The sequence below is a fragment of the Anastrepha ludens genome, chromosome 2 (genome assembly GCF_028408465.1).
Source record: "Anastrepha ludens isolate Willacy chromosome 2, idAnaLude1.1, whole genome shotgun sequence".
In the NCBI taxonomy this organism is placed as follows: Eukaryota; Metazoa; Arthropoda; class Insecta; order Diptera; family Tephritidae; genus Anastrepha; species Anastrepha ludens.
The window spans coordinates 44,341,105-44,367,418 of NC_071498.1; the positions used below are offsets into that span (position 1 = coordinate 44,341,105).

The 26,314-nt window shown below is 36.2% G+C and overlaps 1 protein-coding gene across 3 annotated transcripts in view; it reads left to right on the plus strand.

The window, feature by feature from the left end:
• The first annotated feature begins 2,438 nt into the window (after positions 1-2,438).
• The window catches only part of LOC128869852 (transmembrane protein 165), a 35,261-nt gene continuing 11,385 nt past the window's right edge, over positions 2,439-26,314 (plus strand). Inside the window, exons 1-5 of one of the 3 annotated variants that reach the window (XM_054112460.1) lie at positions 2,439-2,516; positions 11,496-11,849; positions 11,935-12,372; positions 24,456-25,047; positions 25,144-25,298. In XM_054112460.1, the coding sequence (XP_053968435.1) occupies positions 11,670-11,849; positions 11,935-12,372; positions 24,456-25,047; positions 25,144-25,298 (1,365 nt within the window). In that variant the 5' untranslated portion in view covers positions 2,439-2,516; positions 11,496-11,669. Of the gene's footprint in view, positions 2,517-11,495; positions 11,850-11,934; positions 12,373-24,455; positions 25,299-26,314 lie in introns of all 3 variants that reach the window. The other 2 variants (XM_054112456.1, XM_054112463.1) reach the window with 2 other exon arrangements.

Genomic DNA, 26,314 nt, shown 5'->3' on the forward strand with positions numbered 1-26,314 from the left:
TTTTAGGATTATTATTATACATAAATAACAACGAAACATAAATTAAAATTATTGAAATGAAAATTTTAGATAAAATATTAAATTTGTAACTTAATGTTATTGATATGTAGGAAAAGATGAAGCGCCACGTATTGAAATTTAATCTGCGCAAGCATAGCATGTTTCCAAATAATGATGGGGTCTCGGTTTAAGCAAAGTATAAAATAAATCTCGCATAATTGCGTCATATGTGGTTTCATGTGGCTTTTAATTTGTGATTTAACGTTTCAAGACTTAAGGACCAGTTTTTTAATAGACGCTTAAACCATAAATCATTTAAAGCAAAGAAGGTGCCCCTTTTGTACTAATTTACTTTCACGAATTCCAAAAACTCATATAAACAAAACAGATCTGCTGATCAGGATCTGCTTTAATTTTTGATATTTTTAACACACAATTCGTGTTAATAAACAATTTGATTCGTTTCATTATCTTTTCTCGCCTTCCTTGTTTATATTAACCTAACCTAATTGTTCATATTTGTTTTTTTGAAGTATAACTTCTTAGGGGTCGATGGACGAGCGAGAATGGAGAGTAAAATTTCAAGGCCATGCAACGTTTTGGGCATTTTCGTTCCGCGAGAGAGAAAAAGAATATAACGTAGAGGAAAAGAAGAGAGAGAGCTATACCTTATACATCCTGAGTTTTCCTTACGGTTGCTAATTTCTATTAAGAAATAACACTGCCTACTTTTTAGCGCTTGTTTGTTGGTGCAAACTTATAGGAAATATATTTTTGGCACCTACTTTTTGGCGTTATATTTCCTTGGTGCCTACGTTTTCGGTCCCAATTCTTTTGGATTTTTTTTCTGTGCCTAATTTTTCGCACTTATTTCCATTTCCTGGATAGTGTTTGTGCGTACATTCCGGCGTCGGATTTATTCGTATTGCCTTCCGGTAATTTGTGCCGTTGCTGCGGTTCTGGAATCGCTGCGTTTGTGCGGGTGATAAACGCTCGGAGTAGTGCGCGTTGTTGCCACGATTTGTGTCCGGCGTTGACCTACACCGGTCGACCCTTCTCCGTTTTTTGTAAATTTTGTCTATTTGTCTCTGCAAATGTTGTGAACTTATTTAGATATATATTATCTCTCTCTCTCTCTCATTGTCTCTCGAGTCCCTCCCTCTTTTTTTGTCTGCCTTGAAAGTTTCACTTCTGTTATGTGTACTACGCTACAAGCACTTTTTTTGAGCTATAACATTAGCCCGTATACACCTACATATAATAAAAATAAGCACAATCAGCATTAAATACATAAATAAGCTAAAAAATCAAAAAATTGTAAATGAAATTATTCAAAATTGATGTACAAATGCTTTATAATAATAATAAAGTAATGAACTCAAAAATGTATAAATAAATACATAAAATATTGAATTTTTTTAGTATAAGAATAAAACTAAAACAGATAACCTTTAAGTTTTAATTACCTAAAAATAGTTAAGTAGATTTGCAAAATATTTGAAACTCAAATTCCATTCCCTTACCTACGCTTTTCAACCATAGAATATTTACGTATATACAAATTAACATAAACCAGCACACAGGTTTCAATAAAATTACATTATGTACATAAAACTAATTAAAAGTAGAAGTCGAAAAGGATATAACGAGCTTTGGATTCTACAAACTCTCTGTAATTCAAATTATTACAATACATTTCAAGTGAATTAATTTTAAGACAAATAATTATAAACATTTCGACACGTCATTTCTCCATTAAGCAAAAACGAACTGTTTTCGTCAGTGTGAGTGCTGCCAAGTTTTGAAACGTCCTCATGGGTGCAACATGAACGAAAGCTGTATTGTTTTTTTTTTCGTATATCATTAACACAATCTTATCGCCAAACGAAATTTATAATACATTGACATATAAGTAGATGATCTACTTTTACGTGCTTAACTCCCAATCCGTAATTAAAAAGCGAGATTTGCCATACAAAATTTCTCTTCCAAAATTGTAAAATATTCCTAGATAATAACGATACTTTTTGACATACAACCCTGTGTTTTCTGTATTATTGAGAATTATTATTACGAATTTAAGGAGAAACATCAAAATAAAAACTACATGAAATGGATGCCGGCAAGGAAAAGTGGTCTGTAAACATAATTCTAATAAAATGTTTGTTAAATATTATTAATTAGGGATTCATTTGACAGAAAAAAACGTGTGTTCTATGAAGAAAAACCTATCAAAGCAGTATTGACAGTAGATTAATTTGGTGGATTTATTGGTATCAGACCATCAGCTAATGCTGTCAAAATGATTGAGAGCGAATAACCTCTAAAAATCTTTTCACCATGGTACTTCTCATACTCGTATGGTGAATTAAGAGAAATCACTATGTGTAGGTAATGCAGTTCCGCAGCTTAGAGCGAGTCTGGCAGCATTTCTTTACAAAGAATTGACAACACTGTGCAGTTGATAAATTTTCAGTGGGCAATAAATTCCTTTTAGTAGAAGAAAAATAGTCGAAGTAAGTGAAGATGTTTAAGTGCGAATATTTAGTGAATATTAAAAAATAGCTTTAATAAAATTTAATTTTTATATCTGCTCCCTAAAAGATAAATTTATATGACTCGATTGTTCGAAAATTTCTACCTTTGCGTTAATTTGGGAATAAGAAACTTGTGTGTATCGCGAGCATTTTACGTCAGCAGTGACGCTGGCAAAGACAGATATTTAAATAGTTTGTTGGTGCCGGCCCACCCTCCGTCCAAGAGTTTAGCAAATTTTTTCCGCCACAGCATTGATTAACAAGTTATATATGTTTCTTTATGTTTATTGTTTAAAAATAAACCAGCGACGAACTGGCAATAACAATTCAAAAATAAAATTTCCAAGCGACAACAAAAACTACTTAAAAATATGCTGCATAGGGTGCTTAACATTGAATTGGCTCTTTAACGATTTTATTAAAAATAATTAAATAAATTACTAGCAGTGCAGTGCAAAATGTATGACGAAGAAAAGATAAATAGCGAGAGCAATCGATAAGTTACATGGACTGTCTGGTTGCGTTCTCTTCAAGCAATCGTGCTCCCATACAAGTGAAAAAATTGTAGAATCAACACAATTGGCAAATTTTACAGACATACTAAATAATAAATTGTGTATTGGCCTATACCCCAGCATTGCTAATACTATATAAATCTGTTCTTTTTTTCTGAGCAACCTTGCATTTCATGTGAAGTGGGTAAAACAGGGAGTATTTATGTATAGCGATTTGGCCAGAAATTGGAATGGTTTGTTTCTTACAGCATTGTGAAAGCAAAAGCCATGAGTCAGAAGATTGTGCTTAAAGAATCTGTATGTATGTACTTAGTACCCTATAATTTGTTTAGTTAGGTACTATAGATACATCAATGCGGACAACACAATTTAAGTTCGTATATTAACACGTAAAAATTTAAATTCACCAATAAAGTAAGAGATTTGGCTGCGTCAACTGTTAACACGAATTTCTTTCACGAGTCTCAAACACGAAAATATTCGTTGTGCTCATATATTAAGTCAACATATAGCATAGTACGAATCTACATATACTAAATCTGACAAAAACGCGAATTTAATTAAAAAGAATATATATATTATAATATAATATATATTTTTAGATAATTATATTATATAATATATATTTTTTTTTATTAACTCTATACCTTTCACTGTAGAGATTTTGTTCCATTCGTTCTCTTACTTGTGTAGGTAAACCTAATTTGCCGGTTTTCTTGCAGCACTACTCTCTTTATGCCTCCCCACAAAATTCTCTATTGGATTTAGTTCGGGGCCTTGTATCGGCCACTTAAGAGGTTAGGGGTAATACATCATGTTTCGACTTGACTTGAGCAAAATTTCAACAAAACAAAAACCAATAATTGTAAAAGTTATCGCTGTTTGTGTGGGCCCGTTTCTTCAGAAGTCCCTTGCGGTGATCATCACAAGTCCTTGGAGATTCAGGATAAAATAGTTTTATTAATAGATAATCTTAATCTTTTCTAGATTTTTGAGAAAAAACCGAGAATTAATTGTTTAAAAAAAAAAACGAAATTTTTGGAAAAAATCCTAGTTTTTTATACTTTTTAAAAGCAGTATAAATTGTATTGAAATCTACTAAGCGGTTTTTAAGTTACAGTGATCACCAGTTCAAAAAACATAATTTTGAGAAAAACGCGTTTAAAAGCTTTCAGCGTTTGGGATAACTATTTTTCTGAAAAACAAACAGGTGGCAAATTATTAATTAATTTCTACCAAGTGTTGTTACAAGATTCCCTTGATCATAATTCTAGAAATTTTGCCTAGAATTTTTACAGTCCGAACAACACCACACCATGACGGCGAACCACCATATTTAATGGTTTTTAGTGTAGTTGTGGTTAAAACGGCGATTAGCTGCGCCGTACCTTAGCTATGACCGTAACCGTAGCACTATAAACGATTATAGGTGCTGCATCATAGTGCCGTAGCCATAACATAACCTTAACCGTATGTATCTATTGAATTTTGGGTTCCCCCTTCACTGTAAACAGCCGTGAAATACTTTACATTAGTTTTGATATTTGCGATAAAAATTTGAATATTTGAATAAACGAAGAAACATTAATTGACTTAGTGGAAAATTATCCAGACAATTAATTAAAAAAAATTAAGGTTTCTATTAAAATATTATTTGGCAAAGTACAACCGTTTTACAACATATTTTTCTTTACATTGGGCTTACATCGAGCGATGCGTCCATTCAAACTAGACCAAACATCAAAGCAGAGGAGGATTAAGCAAGGTGTCCCTTCACCCTTGCTGTTCAGCTTGTACATCTCGAAGCTCCCCCAACCACCAGAGGGAGTCTCCCTGGTCTCATTTTCTGACGACTGCACGGTAATGGCGTTGGGCAATGACATCGATGGTCTGTGTTCCAAAGTAAACAACTATCTCACCGACCTTTCTCGCTTTTTCACTGCGAGGAATCTACAACTTTCCCCCACAAAGTCCATGGTGGCCCTCTTTACCACCTGGTTAAACTGCCTCTCAAGGTAAAAGATGATGACACACCAATTCCGACAATAAACAATCCCAAAATTTTGGGTGTGACCTTTGACAGTTTGCTCTCCTTCTGCGCGCACACTACCACTATTGTCACTAAAGTCCAAAATCTGGACCAGGCAGTATTTAGGCAGTCATTAAACGACATTCACCGGGAGACCGTCACCACCGTCACCACCGTCTTAAGTTCCCGTCCAGTGAATGCCGTAATCGGAGTCCAACCATCACCTATAGCAGACGAAGAGATCCAGCTTCCCCGTGAGACACGCGTAACACTGGCACAATTACTGTAGCAATTTAAACTCCTACTTATCCAGAATTGACCCCTACATACCAAACATATGTCCTAGATGTGAAGGTACTCCGCACGACACTAACCACCTTTTCACATGCCCTTTAAAACCTACTCATCTAACACCCCTCTTCCTCTGCACCTAACCCGTCGAAACAGCATGTTTCCTGGGCCTACCTTTAGATGAGCCAGACGAAGACCACCGGTGATATACCCTACATTGACGGGGCTCCTATTACTGTTAACACAACAAAAACAACCATTCGTCTTCGGACAGTTTGGACTGATTTCTAGACTTATATTCAGCCAAGAACTTGTCACTCCACCCCATAACAAGTATCTTTATGTTACTACACCAGCTAACCAACCAGTTTTCTGCCATCAGTGGTCTTTCTTGGTTTATTTCAAGGCTAATTTTGAAATATTCCATTTTTTATTCAAATATGCGATAGCGTTATTAACTAGCGAAACATCCCCAAATGCTGAGGAAAATTGATCAGCACACTATTAATTTTATTGGCGTCGAAAATGAGAGAAAAATTTCGGCCAAGACCAATTATCCAGTACCTGAAAAAAACACAAATAACTCATGTCTGTGTCAATTATAGATTATTAGGATGTAGCTGAAACTCTTCTTGTTGTTTTTGTTGTAACAGCAAAAACATTCTCCATACATGTATGGGGAGTGCTGCTAGAGTGTCGGTCCTTGGCCGGATATATTTGTAATAAATCCGACTGTCGGGGGGAACGAGCTGAAACTCTTCGCCTGCAATGATGTGGTGATTGGACTCCGGTAACGACATTTAAGGAGCGAGCGTTTATGTCGAGTATACTCGTCATGAAATGAGGGCATTTTTTCTTTAATACCGAATATACTTAAATAATTTAAATTAAAATCCTTTCAACACTTTGATGACGTTTTCGTGGAGTATACTAATCATCGCCTAAAAATAATTAACCACACCCGTGAACATTTTTAAAATAAAACAAAACGCTTAAAAGGGTTAATGGACTGTCTGTGAGTCATGTAAATTAGGGTGTCCCTGGTAACGTAAAATCGACTGTTCGGATCGCGTCAGTCAGTTGACTAAGATGCTATCTGGAGTACCTAGGAGGTGGCGTAGCCTACAGCAAGTGCCAACTGGTATGGTTCCGATGTTAGCACCCTAACAAGAACTGCTTGCACAGCTTTATAAAGCCGCCTGATGTTTCTGTTCTAAGACTTTTTTGCGGTCAGGTTTACGTTGTTAACAGGCGCAAGATTCATATTTGACCAGGAGTAGTCAAAAGAAATGTGCGATGCATGTGTTCTTTGCGCTACTATTGCCAATACCAACCCTTTCAGCGTAATTTCGCCTTTCATTTTGTTATTAATACTGAGAGTTAATAATATTTAAAACTGGTATGGAAATCATGGAGAAAATATTGCTGTACTCACAATCGCAATAAATACTTGTTTCTAAGTGAAAGAGAACAATTATTTTGCATCCTTTCCCTTTCCATTAATTTTTCTCATTGTACTTGTAGTAAGTACAGAAAGTTTTTATAATACCAACAAAAAGGGAAACAATTACGCGATAGTCACCCAAGCAGAACAAGAATGTGAAAAAATACATATATATGTACATATATTGCAAAAATATATCTCTGTAAGCAGTGAAATCCCCGCAAATGTATGAGTGGCCCTTCATACTCATAAATAAGAGACTTAGAAAAACAATAGAAAACTAACAAGATTTTCGTGCCTCTGTAATTGTGTTGCATTTAAACGTTTTATAAACTTGTTTCAGTGAATTTATACTTTTCAAGCTTAAAATGTGTTGTTTGATTTTCAGCGGCAGTTAAATGTACACAGTTAACTTGTTTTGCTAATTTTCGCGCACATGCCAGCGAAACTAAGTGGAGTTTATTTACTTATTTCTATAGTAAGGTTAGAATGCAACGCACTAAATATACTCACTCGAACGAGTGCTTTTTAAGCCAATGGCCCTGACTTGAATCTTTTAATTGCGCGCTATTGCGATTACGATATAATTGACTAGGTCATTGAGTCGATAAGGGAAAGTTCGCCAATCAGATCAATTGGAGCTATAGTATAAAAGTAATGATTTTATTGGCTGATGGAAGACGTTAAGTCTCGCTCGCTTGGGATAATGTATTGAAAGTGAAGAAAAGAGAATTACGAAATGTTAAATATCAATATTGTGTTTGATTAATTACGTGTTCTAAAAAAGAACGTACATGTACGATTAACGTTAACACGTAGTTTAGCGTATGACAACACTTTGCCACCAGATAAGATTGCCAAAGCCAACCAACGCATTCATTTATGTTCAGAAAATATACACCCGTGCTGAAAATAATAGGAGCGCGACAAATTTTTTTTCCTTGTTCTCTCCACTCGGGAGCATAGGGCCTCGACAAGACTCAGTCTTGCGTTGGTTTCGTTAATCTATTTGCTTTCTGGCAGGGTAGGTGATTAGCCTGCCGCTACCAGTCCTAAGTAGTGGGAATGCCCACCTGTCGTTGCATAGGAGCAACGCCTTTTTACTGCTTGAAGCACCATCTGTGTGCAACATTTTTCTAGCAAAGGATCACACAGATGGTTGGGGACTTCGCTAAATTTGGTGTGTCTGCGCTATTACCCCGATTGCCCGCTTCCTCTTGCTGGCGCCACTGATGCTATGTGTAACTGTGTCTTTTTTTTGTTTTTTGCTTGTAGTCCAGTCAAAAGAAGATTTAACTTAGTAATTTTAGGAGTATGCGAGTTTATGGTTTTATTATGTAAAGCCCATCACTGTGAACTTAAGTTTGAGTTTTCGGGGTCGGGGGTTGTGTCCCGCGGCCGCCATCTTGGAAATAAGGGTGCAACTGGTTTTTTGCGATTATCTCGTGAATTTCGAAAGTTACGAAAATTTTGTGAAAACTTTTTTGTAGATAATAATATTATCTACAACTTTCATTCAAAACTTTTTATTGTAAAATTAATCATAAAAAAGTTATAAACAAAATTACGCGAAAAATTAAGGGATGCATTTTTTTCAAGCGTAATAACTTTTTTTTTTATTGATTTTATGGAAAATATACATCAGAGCTTTTTTATAGAGCATTCTTTTGTGAACATTTTTGTCCTTAAGTTTTTTTCGCTATCTTTATTTAGTCTTATGATTTTGAGCTGCTAAGCGGAGCAACCATTACATTAGCGAAGCGCGTACATGATTACACAGGCCGACAAAATTTAACCAACATTCAGACCCAGAAACCAGACTATATATTTCCGAAGGTTTATGATGCGCTGAATCCAAATCTGGCCTCAGAATTGCTCTATCAGCTTTGGTTTTCGAGATATCCTAACCTAAAAGTGCAAAAAACACCGTTTTTGCCCATATTTGAGGTTATGTAGCCTTGCAGATGTTTTCTCTCACCGAAATTAAAGGATGGCATCTTTAAATACACGCCTTTGCTCAAATATCATTTTTTTTCGCTGAGATATCGCATTTTGAAATTTTCATGTTTCTAAATTTTCCTACACCTGAAAATCGATTAAGATAACATGAACATGATATAGTCGATTACTAATTTTCTTGAATTGAGTCTTATTTTTCTTAAAATTTTGTCTCACACCATAAGTGTGCTGACTCACCACACCCCTACACTTGCTTGCGGTATGGTAGGGGTGGTTTCTAGGGGTTAGGGCTGTGTCTGACTCGGTACCCGTGGGTTAGATAGTGTAGGGGTGTGGTGAGTCAGCATTTTTTTGTCTATTTTGGCTATTTTTTTTGTCTCTTTTGACTGGACTATTGTTTTAGCAGCCACAATGCAAGTAGTGCGTTGACATTTATGCGGGAGTAAGGATTGGAAGGATAAGGTTGTTGGGGTTGAGGACAAATTAACAAGTTTTAACTTTTTTATAAAAGTAGAGTGCATTTTAAAACAAAAATCATGTGACTCAAATCTTCAAACTTTGTGCAAAATACACAAAAATTTAACCAATTAATAAAAAAATACATAAAAATTTCCAACTTTCTACATATTGGTGTGCAGTTTTTAGCCAATTCCATATTAGGGCAAGTTTTAAGTTGCTCAAAATCGCCGTTCATTTTTGACATTTTTTTTTTTCTGAAATGTTGAGCATTTTCTTTCGTATAAAAGATTTCCGCGGCCGCCATAGCCGAATAGGTTGGTGCGTGACTACCATTCGGAATTCAGAGAGCACGTAGGTTCGAATCTCGTTGAAAGACCCAAATGAAGAAGAAAGTTGTTTCTAATAGCGGTCGCCACTCGGCAGGCAATGGCACACCTCCGAGTGTATTTCTGCCATGAAAAAGCTCCTCATAAAAAATACCTGCCCTTCGGAGTCTGCTTGAAACTGTAGGTTCCTTCATTTGTGGAACAACATCAAGACGCACGCCACAAATAGATGGAGGAGCTCGGCCAAACACCCAAAAAGGGTGTACGTATATACACATATATATAAGATTTTCGAACATATGGTTTATATTGAAGAACGTTTTCAACATCGTATGCTAAAAAAATTGTCAAAAATCAATGCAATTTTTAAGCGACTTCAAACTTACACTTTATAATTAATTGAATGGACTGTGAAATTGCATACCTTAAAGTTTTCTAAAGATTCGGATTAGGTTAGGTTAGGTATAGGTTAGGCTGTTCTGAATATATCTAACTTAGACCACAAGGGTCCGTAGTATTACCAGTGTTGTTGGAGTCGTGTTAAATATAGTTCGTGATACATGTCTTGGCGAGTTTTAACAAACAGTTTAACAGTTCACCAAATATTCTTCGGAAATGAAAACTATACCGATCCCAGGCAGTTCTAACCAGTTCTGCTTAAAGCAGGGCAGTGACAAAGAAGGTGTTCTAACGTACCCCTTTCTTCGCATAAATTACATGCGTCATTCTGGACCAATCCCACTTTAGCTGTGTGATATGGAGTGAGGCAATGCCCGTCAGTTTTCCAGCCAATATTCCTACCTTAGGAGTGATAAAATAAAGTTGGTTGTTTTCGTGTTGCATGTTCGTAGCTTTATTTTGGCATTACTGTGGGTAGAACAGGTTTCCCGTATATAGACTGCGTTTCCAGAGTTACTTCCTCGCCTATTTCGGTCTTCAAAATCATATTTTCAAAGTACTCGAATTTAAAAATTGGTGGAAATTTTGATAAGAAATTTTTTAATTTGCTAAATTTTGTGACACCTTTGGAGCTTTGAGTCGTAGAATTTGTTTACAAAACAAAAATAATACAAAAATATAGTTAACACTTGGTAATTCGTCGCGCTGCTATTATTTTGAACATAGGTGTATGTAGTAACCGTGCTAGATGCAGTGAATGGGTGTTTAAAATTTCATTGTTTATCTAGCAGCGACGTGACCATCTTCTTTACAAATGAGCGTGCTGTAGCATTGCTTATTGTCACCATGCCGCGTAAAACAGGCATAAATTATCAGATGAAAGGAGCTATCTCAATGCTGATGCTATCTCTATTCAAGTAAACCAGATAACGGCTATCTTTATACTTTGTCGTAATATATACAAATAGATATGCAATTGGGTGGTACATCCTTTAAGAGGTTTTTGGCCGGGCTTTTCTTCCAAATTGTGGAATGCGTCTTCTCTTTCTCTCTCTCTTCTCTCTCTCTTCTCTCTTTCTCTCTCTCTTCTCTCTCTCTTCTCTCTTTCTCTCTTTCTCTCTTCTCTCTCTCTCTTTCTCTCTTCTCTCTCTCTCTCTCTTTCTCTCTTCTCTCTCTCTCTCTCTCTCTCTCTTCTCTCTCTCTCTCTCTCTCTCTCTTCTCTCTCTCTCTCTCTCGTATTAATGGGCTAAAATTAGAGGAAACTACAGTTTTGTGGCACCTATATTCGGCTAATGGTTTTAATGAAAAGCTTTTACGCTCAGAGGTTTGTTCTTGCCTGTTGCTGAGGAACGATTCTGATGTTTCTTGCCTACAGTGTGTTTCGAACCCACTGTAACCGTGTGTAAGTCACGCACAAACTTACTCGTCTACGACGGCTGACGCCATATATTTTAAATAAACCAAAAACCATTTTTTTATCGCATTAAATAAAAAATAATAAGTAATAACGTTTTAATTCTTTTCATTTCAATACAGTTGCTCGTCGCAATTGGACTCACAATTCGAAGCAGTGCTTGAGGATTATTCAGAATATAATAGAAAATATAGTTTTGAACTGTTAAATAGTAACACGTTTGACGAAACAGCTAGCAAATAGATATATAATTACACTCACTTTAAAATATTAAAAGAAAAACAACACGCCAAAATATGTCGCAGAATCAGTCATATTTTTGGCAAACCACCAGACACAATGTCTATCTCAAACGTTCAGCCAGATTACAGATGCTCATAGCGATGATGGCCGTGCTGACATTCTCTACGATATGCCAGGCGGAAGTGGCACGCAGAGATGTTGACGAAAATGTTGCCACATTTGGTGTACCAAGCGTAAGTGTCATAAACAAAAGTACACATCCATATACCGTATAAACAATTCCAATATTTGCTAATATTCATTTATACACCTCTATAGGCCTTCCCCGATGACAAACAATACATGAAAGATGCCATGAATGAAAATGCAGTAAATGAATTAAATGAAAGTGATGCCACCAAAGAGACCAAAACTAATTCCGGTTTTATCGATGCATTTTCCGCATCGATATCAGTAATATTATTTACTGAATTAGGTGATAAGACTTTCTTTATTGCTGCCATTATGGCGATGCGCCATCCGCGCTTAATCGTCTTTGTTGGCGCCATATCAGCGCTGGCGCTGATGACCGTACTCTCGGTGGTGTTTGGCATGGCAGCTACCATTATTCCTAAGATTTATACATATTACATTTCAACGGCGTTGTTTGCCATATTTGGCTTGAAAATGATCTACGAGGGTTACTTCATGAAGGACAGTGATGCGCAAGAGGAATTGGAGGAGGTGCAATCGACATTGCGTAAACGTGAGGATGAGGTGAGTGAGTTGTGGAAGTGTGATGAAAGAAGAAAAGTGAAGAGATTATTGTGCGTATGCCATTGTTTTGCGTAGATCCTTCGATATTAAGTGTGTAGTGACAATTTAAAATTTGATTTTACTATGATTTTAGCTGGCTTTTAGCTTATAACATTTTTCTATGAATTTCTTTTAGTTAATGATTGCTTCAACTATTTATTTTCTTGTATACTTCCTTAACATTAATTTTCATGTATTATTATTAGTATTTTTTCTTAAGTATGTAGTGACAATTGAAAATGCAAAAAAAAAAGAAAGAAAAATACTTTAAAAATTGTCAAAACTATGAGACTTTACGAAACTGCGATCACTTCATCATCCAGCGCATGAAGCACACACCATACCACCCCGTCATATAAGAAATTTAAAAAAACACTTACACATTGGGCATACATACATAAATACAGAAGTTTGGCTAATCACAGAAATGTGCAAAATTGGGCACACTTTTTAAAAAATATTATTTATCATATTTAAAGAGTAATAACATATATACATATACATGTATATATACATATATTACAAAAATACATTTACACGTGTATATGCATATGTACATATATCGCTCGTTTGCTGGAAAAATAGCGTTATCTATTAACTAGTTCTCATTCGAGGCAAATCTCTTTATTTTTACTTTAAACTTTAAAGTCGGTTTTTTCAATTTTTTTATCTATTTATTTTTTGTTTTGTATACAAAAACATACAGCAATCGAGCGATTCACACTCTCATCATGGGCAAACATAATGTTAATTATTACAAAATTTTATCACTCATTCTGTAGAGCCGCGTTAGTTAGCATTCACTCTCAGCGCGCGAAAAGCCATTAATTTTACATTGCATTATCCACAAAAAGCTGTAAATAATAAAGAAGCTTAATTCCCGAATCTCTTTACACTAAATAAAAAGGCCTCACATCCAAACCGAAAATTTATTGTGCGTTTTTAGTATGAAATTAAAAGATATATAAACATACATATGTAAAAATTTTGTTGATGCCACTGTTAACTCAATTTTGTATAAACTTTGGATAATAAGGCGATTAAGTGTAGCTAATACATTAATTAAACAATTTTATCCCATATAAGCAAATGATATTCCAACTCAACTAACTATCTATAGGATACTCATAAAATAGCCGTGACTTTTTCTGTCGTAATGATTTTTCCAAAACATATTTAAAAAATTTTGTCAAGCTGCCTTACTCGCAACAGTAAGTAGTGGAGCTGCAGCTGAGTATTGCTGTGGAATTTTGAGAGTAATCTTGCCGTGAAATTAATTTAGAGGAACTGCAAGCGCGAAAAATGTCATATTAGCCAATATTTGTGAACAACAGTTAAAAGTTAGGTTAGGTTAGGTTAGTGTAAACATTGGAAGAGAAGAGAAGACATAAAATAAGAAAAAGTTGTTTGTAAAGAAAAATTCCACCCAAATGTCTCAAATTACGTCAGCTCAACAACAAATTCTGTGAAATTTCACTAAGGACGGACCACAACAGCCATGTTTCCCCAAGAGTCGGTTCTACTTTACCGGAGCGATGCGATTTTAAATGCAGCCAAAGATTATCACTTCAACAGTATTCACCAAAAACATAGAGGGAATTTTTTTATGCTGTTACAGCACCAACCACAACAGGCACAACTTTCCATATTCTCGTCACTCTGGAATTCAACGTTCTTAACAAGGTTAGATCGTTTCGACAATCGGTTCTACGTTACTGGAAAGACCCGGATTTATATCCGACCTAGGACTGGCACTCCAACAGCATTTCTTTTTCTTAATTTATGGGGAATGTTTTAAGATGTTACAATAACAACCACAGGTTAGATCGTTGCTTCAACATGCCTGGTCGAGTAAAACCGACTGTTATGGGAATACTAAATCAATGCACATTGATTTAGTTTATTAACCCATTACTGCATAAAGTTTGTCCTTATACTTATAATGAATTTCTGTGAAAATTTCCGGTTATGAAGATCACATAAATCGAGTGGTGAAAGAAAAGTTACACATTTGCCTGTAGTTTGTTGTAAACAAGCTGTCCGATTTATCGAACGTTATGCATACCGGCACCTCAAGCTATCCCATGAGAAATAAAAAAAACCGAATGCTTCTAGCAAAATTTATTTAAAATATTACTGAAAATGAAGAAATACAAGTAAATTAATTATATATAACATATATTTAGGTATTGGGCTCTACATGATACTCCATGAAACACTTAGGATGGAGGCCTACTTCACATTTTTGGCATTTGTATTTTGATTTTCCACCACACTTATTTGCACAATGGCGTTCGGAATTTATCGGAACAATCCAATGGTTGAGGCAATCAAACCGTGTAGTGGACAATGGTGTAGCTGGTTTTCGACCTTGATGTGGGGGTGTTCCGTGTGTCACAAGCAGAGTTCGAGCCACATGCCCCTTAATGCAAACAAGGACTCAGTGTCCTTATTACAGCCAACTTTTTTCGCAAGTAACCATCCATCTACAATTGAAACATCAACGAAATAGGCAAAAATTGGCCACCACCATTTTCTTATCCGCCTGATCGCATTTATCCACTCCACCCATGTACTTATTATAGTTAGAAATTAAAGACGGTTGGGGGAGTGCAGTTTTTGCTTTATTCACGTGTGACCACCGCGTGGCAGTTGTCATTGTCATGTTTTCGAAATTGGTTGCGACCGTAACTACATTGTTATCATTCCAGCGACACACAAATACTTCGTCGGCCGTCCTGAAATCGGTGTAGCCTCGGTCTTCACTCTTAAACATTTTTACATCTTTCAGAGGACAATTTTCTGTGCGATTGGCTCGTAAAGTACTGTTGCATAAAATCCTATTTCTCAGAGGTGCTTCAACAAACTTAAAGATGTAAAGAAATTATCGAAATACATTTTTATCCCATTATTAGATGGTAACTTTTCAAGGTCTAAAAGGGTGAGGACTACATCTCCACCTAGCCCAAAGGTTTTTTCTCAGCACTTTTTCCTGTATATAAACTAAAGGCAACCATATATCCAGTGCTTGCGCACAAAGCCTAATTTTTAAATCCAAACCTAATGGGCTTTCCCCTTATAAATTATTTAGCGTAGTGCTTTCCGTCATTGTTAATATTTCCATCATCGCTCTCCAAAAGGCTCAAAATTTCATCTACAATCAATCTGGAAAACGCAAAAAACCAAACCACTTAGAGTCTGCTATGCATAACGTTCGATATATCGGACGCCACAACTAAATACTACAGTAAATGTTTGATAATGAAGCAAACTTCACAATTTATAATGTTTTGCTTACTAACACACTTATTCTCTAATAAACACTTGTCACTAAAATTGTTTGCTAAAAATATACCAAAAAAATATTGTATAAAAAAATATTTTACTCTGCGCGAAAAAGTCTGCTTGCAATCCGCCATCCTGAAAAATTTAAAATAACGGGATCTCTTTGCGATGGGTCGACAAATGAAGGGTTGCCATTGTTGAAGAAATAGTTTTCTTTCGATTACCACATTTAAGCCACCTCCACATCACACTTGCTTGATACAAATTTAATTTAACTCATGTCCGATATATCGAACGTTATGCTGTAATGGGTTAAGTACTCTTCAAGTGCAAAAAAATTACATTTTTAGAAGTAAAAAAGTTTGTGTAAAAACTTGAAAATAATTAAAAATAGATACAGATAAGATAGATATGGCGGTTGATATGCTTCAAGCATTCGCTATTTATAAATAGGGAGTTAACAAGTCAACTCTGTTGTTGCTGTTGTAGCAGCATAAACATTTCCACCTCATTAAACTAGCCTTGTCTTGTGTACCGTAACCCAACCCCAATCTATCGTCGCAGGAGCAATCCTACACAACATAATTTCTAAAATCGCTTAAGCTGTTATCGCGCCAATCAAGAAGAAGAAGAAGAAGAATTTCCATCATTCCAGCCGCCGTTCTAACACTTCAATACCACTTTTGTAAAACGATTTATCTTTTGCCTTAATATAGGTCTCAGTTTCAACGATAACCTCTTCATTCGAGCGAATTTTCTTACTGGCAAGCATTTTTTTGGGTCCACGAACAGCCAGTAGTCGCTGGGAGCCAAATCTGGCGAATACGGTGGATGAGGGAGCAATTCGATGTTCAATTCATGTAGTTTTGCCATTGTTTCGATTGACTTGTAACTCGGTGCGTGGTCTTGATGAAACAAAAGCAGTGATTAAGCGCGGCACCAACTTTGAACAGAGCTTTCTCATAGTCAAATGCTCTTGCAATGAAAAGCCAAAACGTTTTTTTGATATCTTTACGATGTCAGCTAACTCACGCAACTTCACTTTTCGATCATTCAAAACGATTTTGTGGAGTTTTTTATGTTTTCTGATGTTACCGCCTCATTTGGACGGGAAGTCAGTCAGCAAACCATCGTTTTATTGTTGTTTCTGATGGTGCGGAGTCCCCATAACACTTTTCAAGTCATTGCTTCGGTAGAACGGTATTTTTTCCGATCAATATTCCCATCATTGGCAAAATAACTCACGAACTAATGAATGCAATCATGCATCATGAAATTTTAACAGCTACCCTTTTAAGATTAGTACTAACTGAAACAGAGCTGAATGCAATAAAACGAATGCCATCTATGTGTCAGACCCGGGACTTTTCAGGCCATGTGTTAAAAGCAGAAAGTGCACGTTAAATAGGAACATTACAAGCATAATTTGTTTTGAACTTATTTAGATAGAAAGGATGAACGTTACGAAGCATTCTGGCAGATGAAAGAGAGAGGTGGTCAATCTACTACTTTCCAAATACTTGAAAATGGGATAAATAATCAGAATACTTTAATGATCTTAGTAGAAATTTTAGAAACACATTCAATTAGTCGTGACTTGTGACACCACATAATCGCTTTTTCTACATCTGCTTGAAGTGTACATGCATTAGTTAATTATAACTGAAAACATTTTAAAATCGTCAGTTTACCACAGAAAATGAGCAAATGAAAAACAATTTGCTTATGTCGTTGATAAATAACACAAATGGTAGGAGACCTAAAACACTATTTCAAGCTCCCTTCCTCCAAACATACCTGTCAAACGGCATAACTTGTAAACTCTCTTAATGTATTTTTATACAAATTCAGTAAGTTTTCTGGAACTACTACCTGATAGCTATTACTTAGCTATAGCAATGTTGCCGGATTGGCACGTTCTTGGCCAGATATAAATCTGCGTCATTCAGATATCGTAAAACCGACTGTCGTGGGAATAAAATAGTATTGAACTTTGATGTGACTGCTACTCTCTCACCAACCTTCTTAAGGCTGACTAATGGCGTAATCCGTGATATCAGGTCAGTCCATAAGTGCGTGCGTTTTTTAAAGGCGGTTTTAAAATTAATAAAAACGATGTTTAAAGTATTTATTAATCAACAATATATTTTCCTTCATTATTTACAATGTCTTCCCCCACATTTTTAATTCCCTGCTCAAAAAATTGTTTGTCCTTGGAGCCTAAATACGCTTCGATATCCCTTTTTATAGTTTCTTTTGAGGAGTAGTTATTGTTACTCATATGGGATTGAAGTCCACGGAAAAGGTGATAATCACAAGGTGCAATATCCGGAGAGTAAAGTGGACGCGGCATTAGCTCCCATCCGAGCTCGTTCAGCTTGCCTAATGTTTGCCTTGTGGTATGAGGTCTTGCATTGTCGTGGTGAAACAAAACTTTGCGTCTATTCACTAAATACGGTCGTTTTTTGTTAAGTGCCTCATTCAGGTTTGATAGCTGATGGGAATAATAATCAGCAGTTATCGTCTGGTTTGGTTCCAGAAGTTCATAATAAACAATACCGGCCATATCCCATCAAATAGGCAGGATAATCTTCTTGGGGTGAAGGCCATCTCTCGGGGTCGGTTCTGGTGTTTCATCTTTATCTAACCATTGGCGTTTGCGAACAGGATTGTTGTAAGGGACCCATTTTTCATCACCAGTAACATTACGTTTCAAAAAAACATTCATTTTCAAGCCGTTGCAGCAGCTGAGAACACACATTCACTCTCTGCTGAAGCTTGGCGACGGAAAGTCTGTGCGGAACCCATTTTCTCAGCTTTGAAACCTTTCCCAACTGAATCAGGTGCCTGTGAACTGTTCCATGCGATGAATTTAACCTCTGAGCTATCATATCGACTGTCAAATTGCGCTAAGCGAGTTCGAGCAAGGCGTCGGAGTTAAAGACTTCAGGACGATCAGCGCTCGCGGCATCCTCCACGTCGCAGTTACCACTTCGGAATTTTGAAAACCACTTTTGCGCAGTCCTTACCGTCACGGTATCCTCTCCGTGTTTATTTCTGCAACAGCAGTTGTTTGCATTTTTACCACTTTTATAAAAAAAAAATACAAAATATGCCTCTTATACGCGTTCGAAGATTCCGTTTTATTTTTTAACAACACGTGCTTCTATCCGCAATTAAAATCACTTGTTGAATGCACAATATATCAAAGAAAATATAAATAGTTTCGTTATATTCCGCAAATAATTTTTTGTATGCAAAAATCGTACAAAAGTGAAATTATGGGTAAAATACGCACGAACTTGTGGACTGACCTGATACAAATCGACTACCTGGGAATACGGCCATCCCTCCTTATTGCAAAGTGTGTATCAAGTATTGTTGAGATAACTCAATTTTTATTATTATTATGCACTCCACGAACAATCGAATGTACAGAAATAATAATAATTAATTTTTTTTTGTGTGAACGGTGCAAGTCACTTGATGTTATTTTGCTGATCGATTCCATTAATTTTAAAATTAATAAGGACAAATGGAAATGTATATGCCACATTTTGCAGAATTTGATAAAATGGGGTAACACCTGTTTTCCAAAATATGTCTAAATGGCTAAATAAATTCCGTTCATCTCTCGATGCCATTGAATTTGTAATACGATTTTCTTGAATAGCTTTCCAAGTATCCTCCGATCTTTGAAATGTTGCATAACTATTACATAGTAACATTTTCTCTCTTTCAATCGGTTGGTTCACTATTTTTTGTTGGTGCTCTATTTTCCAAAGGCATAACTTTCTAAATTTTTCTGTACATTAGAGGTTTGCTCTAAGAAAAGGTGATTGCTTCATTCATTCATTTATGAAAAAATATTTATTTTCTCATCAATATCTACTTGGGAACTTCAATCTTCGAAGAACTTATTCATGAGATCTTCTTAAGTTTTTCGTAATCATGTGAATATGAAACGATTAACCAAACACTGTTCACTAAACACATCTAACTCCAGAAGAGAGAGTTAAGTCAAAGCAGATTTTAAGAATTGCCGTCTTTTTGGACCAGACAGCGTTGTGATTTATTTGCAAAAATTAGTATTACTTACAATTTCCGATATAACTTACAACTTTTTTTTTAACTAATCTTTAGATTGGAAGAATTTAATTGCCCCTCTAAGTGTGTTGGGAACCTCTATCGAATGTGTCTCGGGCCACTAGACTATGATTATACTGCATCAGGCACACCGCATTGCAAAATTATAAACGCAACACCATTTTTTTTTACTTATAGTTTCATACTACAACAAAAATCATATAGCGCTAAACTTCCAACTTTGTACAAAAGTTTTCAAAATTTCATCAAAATTCAAATTTTTCTAGAGCGCGTACTTTGTGTGGGTCCTAGCACCGTCAACAAAAAAATTGCCAAACATCAAAATTTGAAATTTTTATGAAAATTTTGTTTAATTTCAAATTAATTAATTAATTAATTAAAACTTTACAATACGTAGCCTTGCTATTATTGTGAGGACGGATACATATATGTACAGCCGTTGAAAAATACATAAGAACGATACCCAGTTCTCTTCGCATGAAAATTTTTCCACAAAAATCACTTAAATGTTTTGCATATTAGGATTTTTTTATAAATTTAAAATGTTTTCAAACTGCATCAGTCTTTTTACCTAAGAAAAACAAAAATTACTAATATACAATTTGAAAATGCTTCGAGAAAAATACATAAATAAGAACAAAGCAAACGAATAGTAAAATCATAAAATGTGCAGGCGAAAAGGAAAATTATAGATTAACCCTTTGGGGACGGAGCCGGGCGAGCGTCCCTGAGGACGAGAGGTATTGGAGTGCGCAGTAAAGAAAATAAATACGTTGAATGTTATAAAAACTGAGGCCTTATTTAACACAAGAAAAAAATTTCATGAAATAAAAAACGGATTTCTCTTCTACTTGACGAAGTAATGTCGTCATCTTCTATCTTATGCCCTCATCTTCTTATTATTCAAAGTAATATTCGTCAGAACTGTCACTATTTAACGTATCATCTCTAGATCGCTTAACCACCGTGCGTAGGATAAAATATAAAATATATACAAAGCCTCTGGCAGTGAAATTTGTTCTGACTTTACCGTAAGTTAACATTAAAAGGAAGATATGACTTGATCGCTAATGTCTTTGAATGAAAACTTGACTCTTTTACTATACCTATGCGTATCTTATCGCTCAGAATGACAGCCGTGCAGCTACAAATATTTTGTTGAAAAGCCTTTGTATGGATATTATTAAACCTCTACAGCGTTCAACAGGAATGGCTTCCCATGATGCCTTGGCCTTTTCAAATAACGGATCCAAATTTCTAATATTCTGCGTACTGAGTGCGTTTTTTATGTCGTTCCAAATCCAGAACAGTGATAAAATTGTCTTCGAAAAACTTTTTTGCCACACTTGAAATGTGCTTCGGATCATTTTTCTTTTTGAAATTTCCAAATCACCGTTAAATGTGCATGCCCTTAAGATAGCATTAACGATTAGCGCGACACCATTCCACGAACAGCAGACCTTCGAACTTGGGGTCGAATGATACACGTTTTGGCCGCCGCACGTACTTCCTGCCATCTGGACCAACTATTTAATTTCTTTCCATTGCTTAATAAAAACTAACGCCACTGATTTTGAGTCCAGAATATGTGCTCTAGAGCAAACTCAATTCACCGTTATCGTTGCGACGCTGTTACAAATGGCTTCTTCCGTGCTAATCGACCGTGAATCCCTACTTCTTCCAATCGAAGTTACTTTCGCTTTTGGCTTGGTGAACAAAAATTGCTCAATGGATATCAGCAGCACTATTCCTGGGCAGGATTCCAGGTTCCAGATTTGAGAATCTAACGATCATCATATCAATCTGGCTAGTAGCCTTTCGCGCTGTATTTTTTTCTGGGAAAGTTTTCTGCTGTTTAACACTCGAAAATATTTCAAAACTTTTAAAACCATCGTTTTTGAAACGTTTAATTGTGTTGAAATATCACTGCAGGATAATTCGTTCTTTTGCAAATCTATGACTGCTTTTCGAAGAGCTGGGGTGCAATTTTCCCCTTTTTTGCATTAAACGAATCGTTACAACTGAAGTATAGTGGACAGCACTCCAATATTCCAGACACTTTATTTTTTACTTACTTACCAGTTACTTTATAAAACAGAATATAATTCACAAAATTTTGGTCGAAGACCTAATCGTTCTTAAGTATATTTCTCACAAATATATCAGTGCTGCTACTCAAACGGAACCCAATCTTACGCGCTCCATTGCTTGTCTGTTTGTATACTGCAGCTATATAGTTCACAAGTGTCAAATATGATTGACGTACGACGCAATTGTCAAAAGGTAAGCCGCCATCGGACACCTTATTTAAAACCTTCGGTTGGGCACTCGGGTCTGGCCTTTGTTTCGTCCTGTTCGAGAATGCTTTTTAAAAGGTTATATCCATAAATAAGGAGAAAATAAAATTTTAGGAAGCTTTCTGCCTAGAAGCTCAAATCTTTAGCTATATAGGGTCCGGCACTCGAATGGTAACCAATTAAAATGGCCATAAATTTAATTTGGAAAATTAATTTTATTCAATTCAAAGTAAAAAATGTGTGAAAATAATACTAAATTAAGAATCAATTTTATTTTGCTCGATATGACCACCTTTTGCCTTGACTTTGGTCTTGAGACGGTGCAGAAACGAATCGTAAGCTGCTGGAATGTGACTTGCAGGTATCTTGGCCCACTCGCGTACAATGACTTTTTTCAGCGACTTGAGACTGGTAAATATTTTAATTCGGACCTTGCTCTCCAAAATGACCCAAAGAGAATAATCCATCGGATTCGCGTCTGGTGAATTTGACAGCCATTGTGTGGACGTTATGAATTTCGGAACGTTGTGTTTTAGCCAATCTTGGTTCACTCGAGCTTTGTGAGACGGTGCCGAGTCCTGTGGAAACGCCCATTGTCTGCCACACAAATTTTTGTCTGCCCACGGCTTCAAAGCAACCTGCAGAATACTTTCCCGATAATATTTACCTTGACGCCAGGCTCGATGAAAACGATTGGAAAGCGCCCATCTGCGGTTACAGCGACCCAAACCATTACCTGTGGCGGGTGCTACCTCCTGGCGGCCAATCGATGACTTAAATTCTCGTATGATCGTTCGGTCAAATAAATCCTATCGTTTGGGAGTTTACGAATTGCTCAATTTGAAAAATTTTCTCGTCAGAAAACACAATGTTCGGAACACGGAAATTAACCGTTTTCGGCCAAGCGAAGCAACTCCTTCGCTCTCTCAAGTCTGACTTGTTGCTGCTTTGGTGTGAGATCATGCCCCTTTTGGATCTAGTAAGGCTTGACTTTGAGATAATTTTTCTGTATGCGGCTGATGATATGGTCAGATATATTCAGTTCTTTCGCCATTTGATTGACACTTCGTCGGGGATTTTGCTCAAGTCGCTTCACTTTTTAATGGTTCACGTGTCGTTGCAGTCTTTTGATGGCCACCTCCATGACGTTACGAGAAGCTCCCAGTATCATTGTAGCGAGTAATAGTGCGGTAAGTAAAAACTTGATTTACTTTAAGGTGCTCGAGCTCACGAACAATCGCTGGTTGTGATTTTCCAGCCAAATATAATGCAATCGTAGTTTTACGTTTGAAATCCATTACTGATTTTCTTCTTTCGCGTTTACTTTCGCCAAAATGCTTCCGCGCGCTTTTAAACAATACTCGGGACTATCATTTAGCCGACTAACGGAGCTAGCTGCGCGAGCGTTCTGAAATTGGTTACACTTTGAGTGCTGGGCCCTGTAATAGAAAGATGTTATATTCAGTTCAGAAATACGTTCAAAATGTAAAAGTCAATCAATCAAGGACCTGGGTGGGGGGATGATTAATTTTGCGCCACCTTATATATGAGCTTACGCTATTGCAAACGTAGTGTTAAGATTATCTGAAGAAGTATAAAATAGTTTTATATAAAAACATGTGAAGTATCTTTGACTCAAATTTAAGTTGTTTTAACTGTTGCGAAACAACATCGAGTGAGGAAAAAACATTTAAACAAGTTCTTATAGTAAATGATTTCTAAATGTTTTGAATATTTTAATGAAAATATCGTGTTAACTTGCCTTCCATGAATTGCGAAGGCTAGCTCCGACTGCTGGCAGCTGAAACGCAACTTCAACATTTACATAAACCGCATTTTTATTATGATTTATTTTACTGTATTTTAACCAACTTTTGTGACTAATCGCACGTTCATTTGGCTTCAATTTACGCGCCACTCTGCAAAAATGTACTACACATTATATCTGCCTTAAATGTACTTACATAAATATATAAATAAACTTATTTTTAACATTTTTTTTTAATTTTTGAACTTGATTTTGCAGCTGTTAATAGCAAAACAAAATTCCAGCAAAAAATTCTCGCCAACTAATGAAATTCATAAGCCCCAAAATAATCTTTATTACATGAAATTTATCCATAAGAAAAGATCGAAAGTGTTAAGGATTGTTTTAATATGTATTTTTTGATATTTTTCTCTCTTTTTTGGATACGGATGCATTTTGTTGCACGATTTCCATAACGAAAAAAAAAAATGAAATAAAATAAAATAATAATTTAAAAATGCATAAATATTAAACTTAAAACAAAAACTCGACCGTAAATCGCATATGCAACATTCTCCCCTAATTATGTACGTCGCACGCGCGCACAGTTGATGCGTTCGAAGCGCGGCAAATACGACGACGCTGATGTCAAACGTAAGAACAGCAACTCAGACAAGGAAGATGAGGGACTGGAACGTGGCGCTGGCGCCACCACTTCTATCATCAGTGGCTGCACTCCCACCACCACCACCATCGCTGTCGTCACACAAAACATGAATCCCGATATGTCACATCGACAACGCAAACACAACAACAATAATAATAATTTAAAAAATACTAATAAACATGGCTGTGATGTGAGCAAGGATGGCGCTGATTCAGATAATAGCAGTTATCATGAAAACGATATCTTCCTCAATGATGTGAATGGCGGTGTTGGTGTTGGTGGTGTTGGCCTTGGTGATACCACAAAAATATCCACCTTCCATAGCAGTCCCGCACTGTCAGCGTCCGTGCTTTCGAATCAAACTGAACAAACGAATTGTGATGAATTTACTAATAGTCCAAATAAGATTAATTTTAAGGCAAATAATGATAGCGGTGACGATGAAGGCATTGACGATGATATTGCGACCGTCGATAGTGGTCATGGTGGCACACCGATACATAATAAACATGGAAAACAACAAATACGAGCAGGTAGTGTTGATGAGCCGACGGCCATGGTGCGTTCAGCATCTGCTTCAGCTGTCGTTATGTTGCACAACAACAACAATAAGCATGGAATCATTACAGGCACCAGTAATAGTATAACTAGTTTAAATAGCCTAAGTCTCAACGCGAATGGTGGCGGCAATGGCGACGTAGTGGCTACGGTAGGCGTAGGCGGTGGCATCGTCGGAGGACAGCCGAATGGCGAATTGAAACAACTCGCTGGCAGCAAAAAGAGGGTTAGAGTCGATTAAAATGCCATTACTAAGCAAACAAACAAAAAAAAAACGTACAGCAAAAATAATCTCATCATCAACCAACACCCCACGCACACGAACAATCCATAAATAATCGATTACATTCATTTGTAAAACTATTCACCAAACATTTTATTGTCATAAAGTTCATTGTTGCCGTAATTTTTTCATATCCTAATTTTCTGTTAGCCATCAATCAATTCGAACCCAATACCCACCCATTCCAATAAATGTTTTGCACTGTTTTAGTTGTTAACCTCGCCCCCGAACATTCTCCCCTAACATACAATTAAGTACTTACATACATTACTAAGGTGCTTATTATTGTTATTTTTATGTGTTAAAATTTTATGTTTTCTTGTGTCAAACCCAAAATATTCTGGCACTTTAAAAGTCTTAAAGCCATTAAAAACTAACGCATGGTGGCGCTGGGGCATTACGATCATTGAAGCAGCGGTAAAGAGGGGTTTTTGTTTTTTTGCATTCGCCCATTTTAAAAGCAGTTCTCGTGCTTTAGGCATTTTTACGAGCCTTCAGCAAAACGCGTTTTTACTGTTGGCTTTAATTGCATGCAAAGTGGTTGGTTATGAAGCTATTAAGCTAAAGGAGCGAGTTGAAGCGTTGCAAAATCTAAAAAAAAATGTATATAAAATTAAAATATAATAAAATATATATATATGTACAATATATATGTATATACATTTATACATATTATTATTTTTTTAATGCTTCAGCTAACAATGCATTCGTGAACTCTTAAAAACATTGCGACTTGACGTTTTCTATTTGTAAATCACTAGATTGCGTATTTTTAACCCACGCATTGGCAACTATTTCGATAGTCACATTTGCGCTTAATGAGTCTGGCTAAACCCACAAACATTTTTTATAGAATTCTTTGCTTTTCGGCTTTTCCAGTTTTGTGGGTCTTCTTCCTTGCATTTGTCCCGCTTCACAGAGGATCAGCTCTCCTAGTTCATAAAAATCGTCAGACTTCC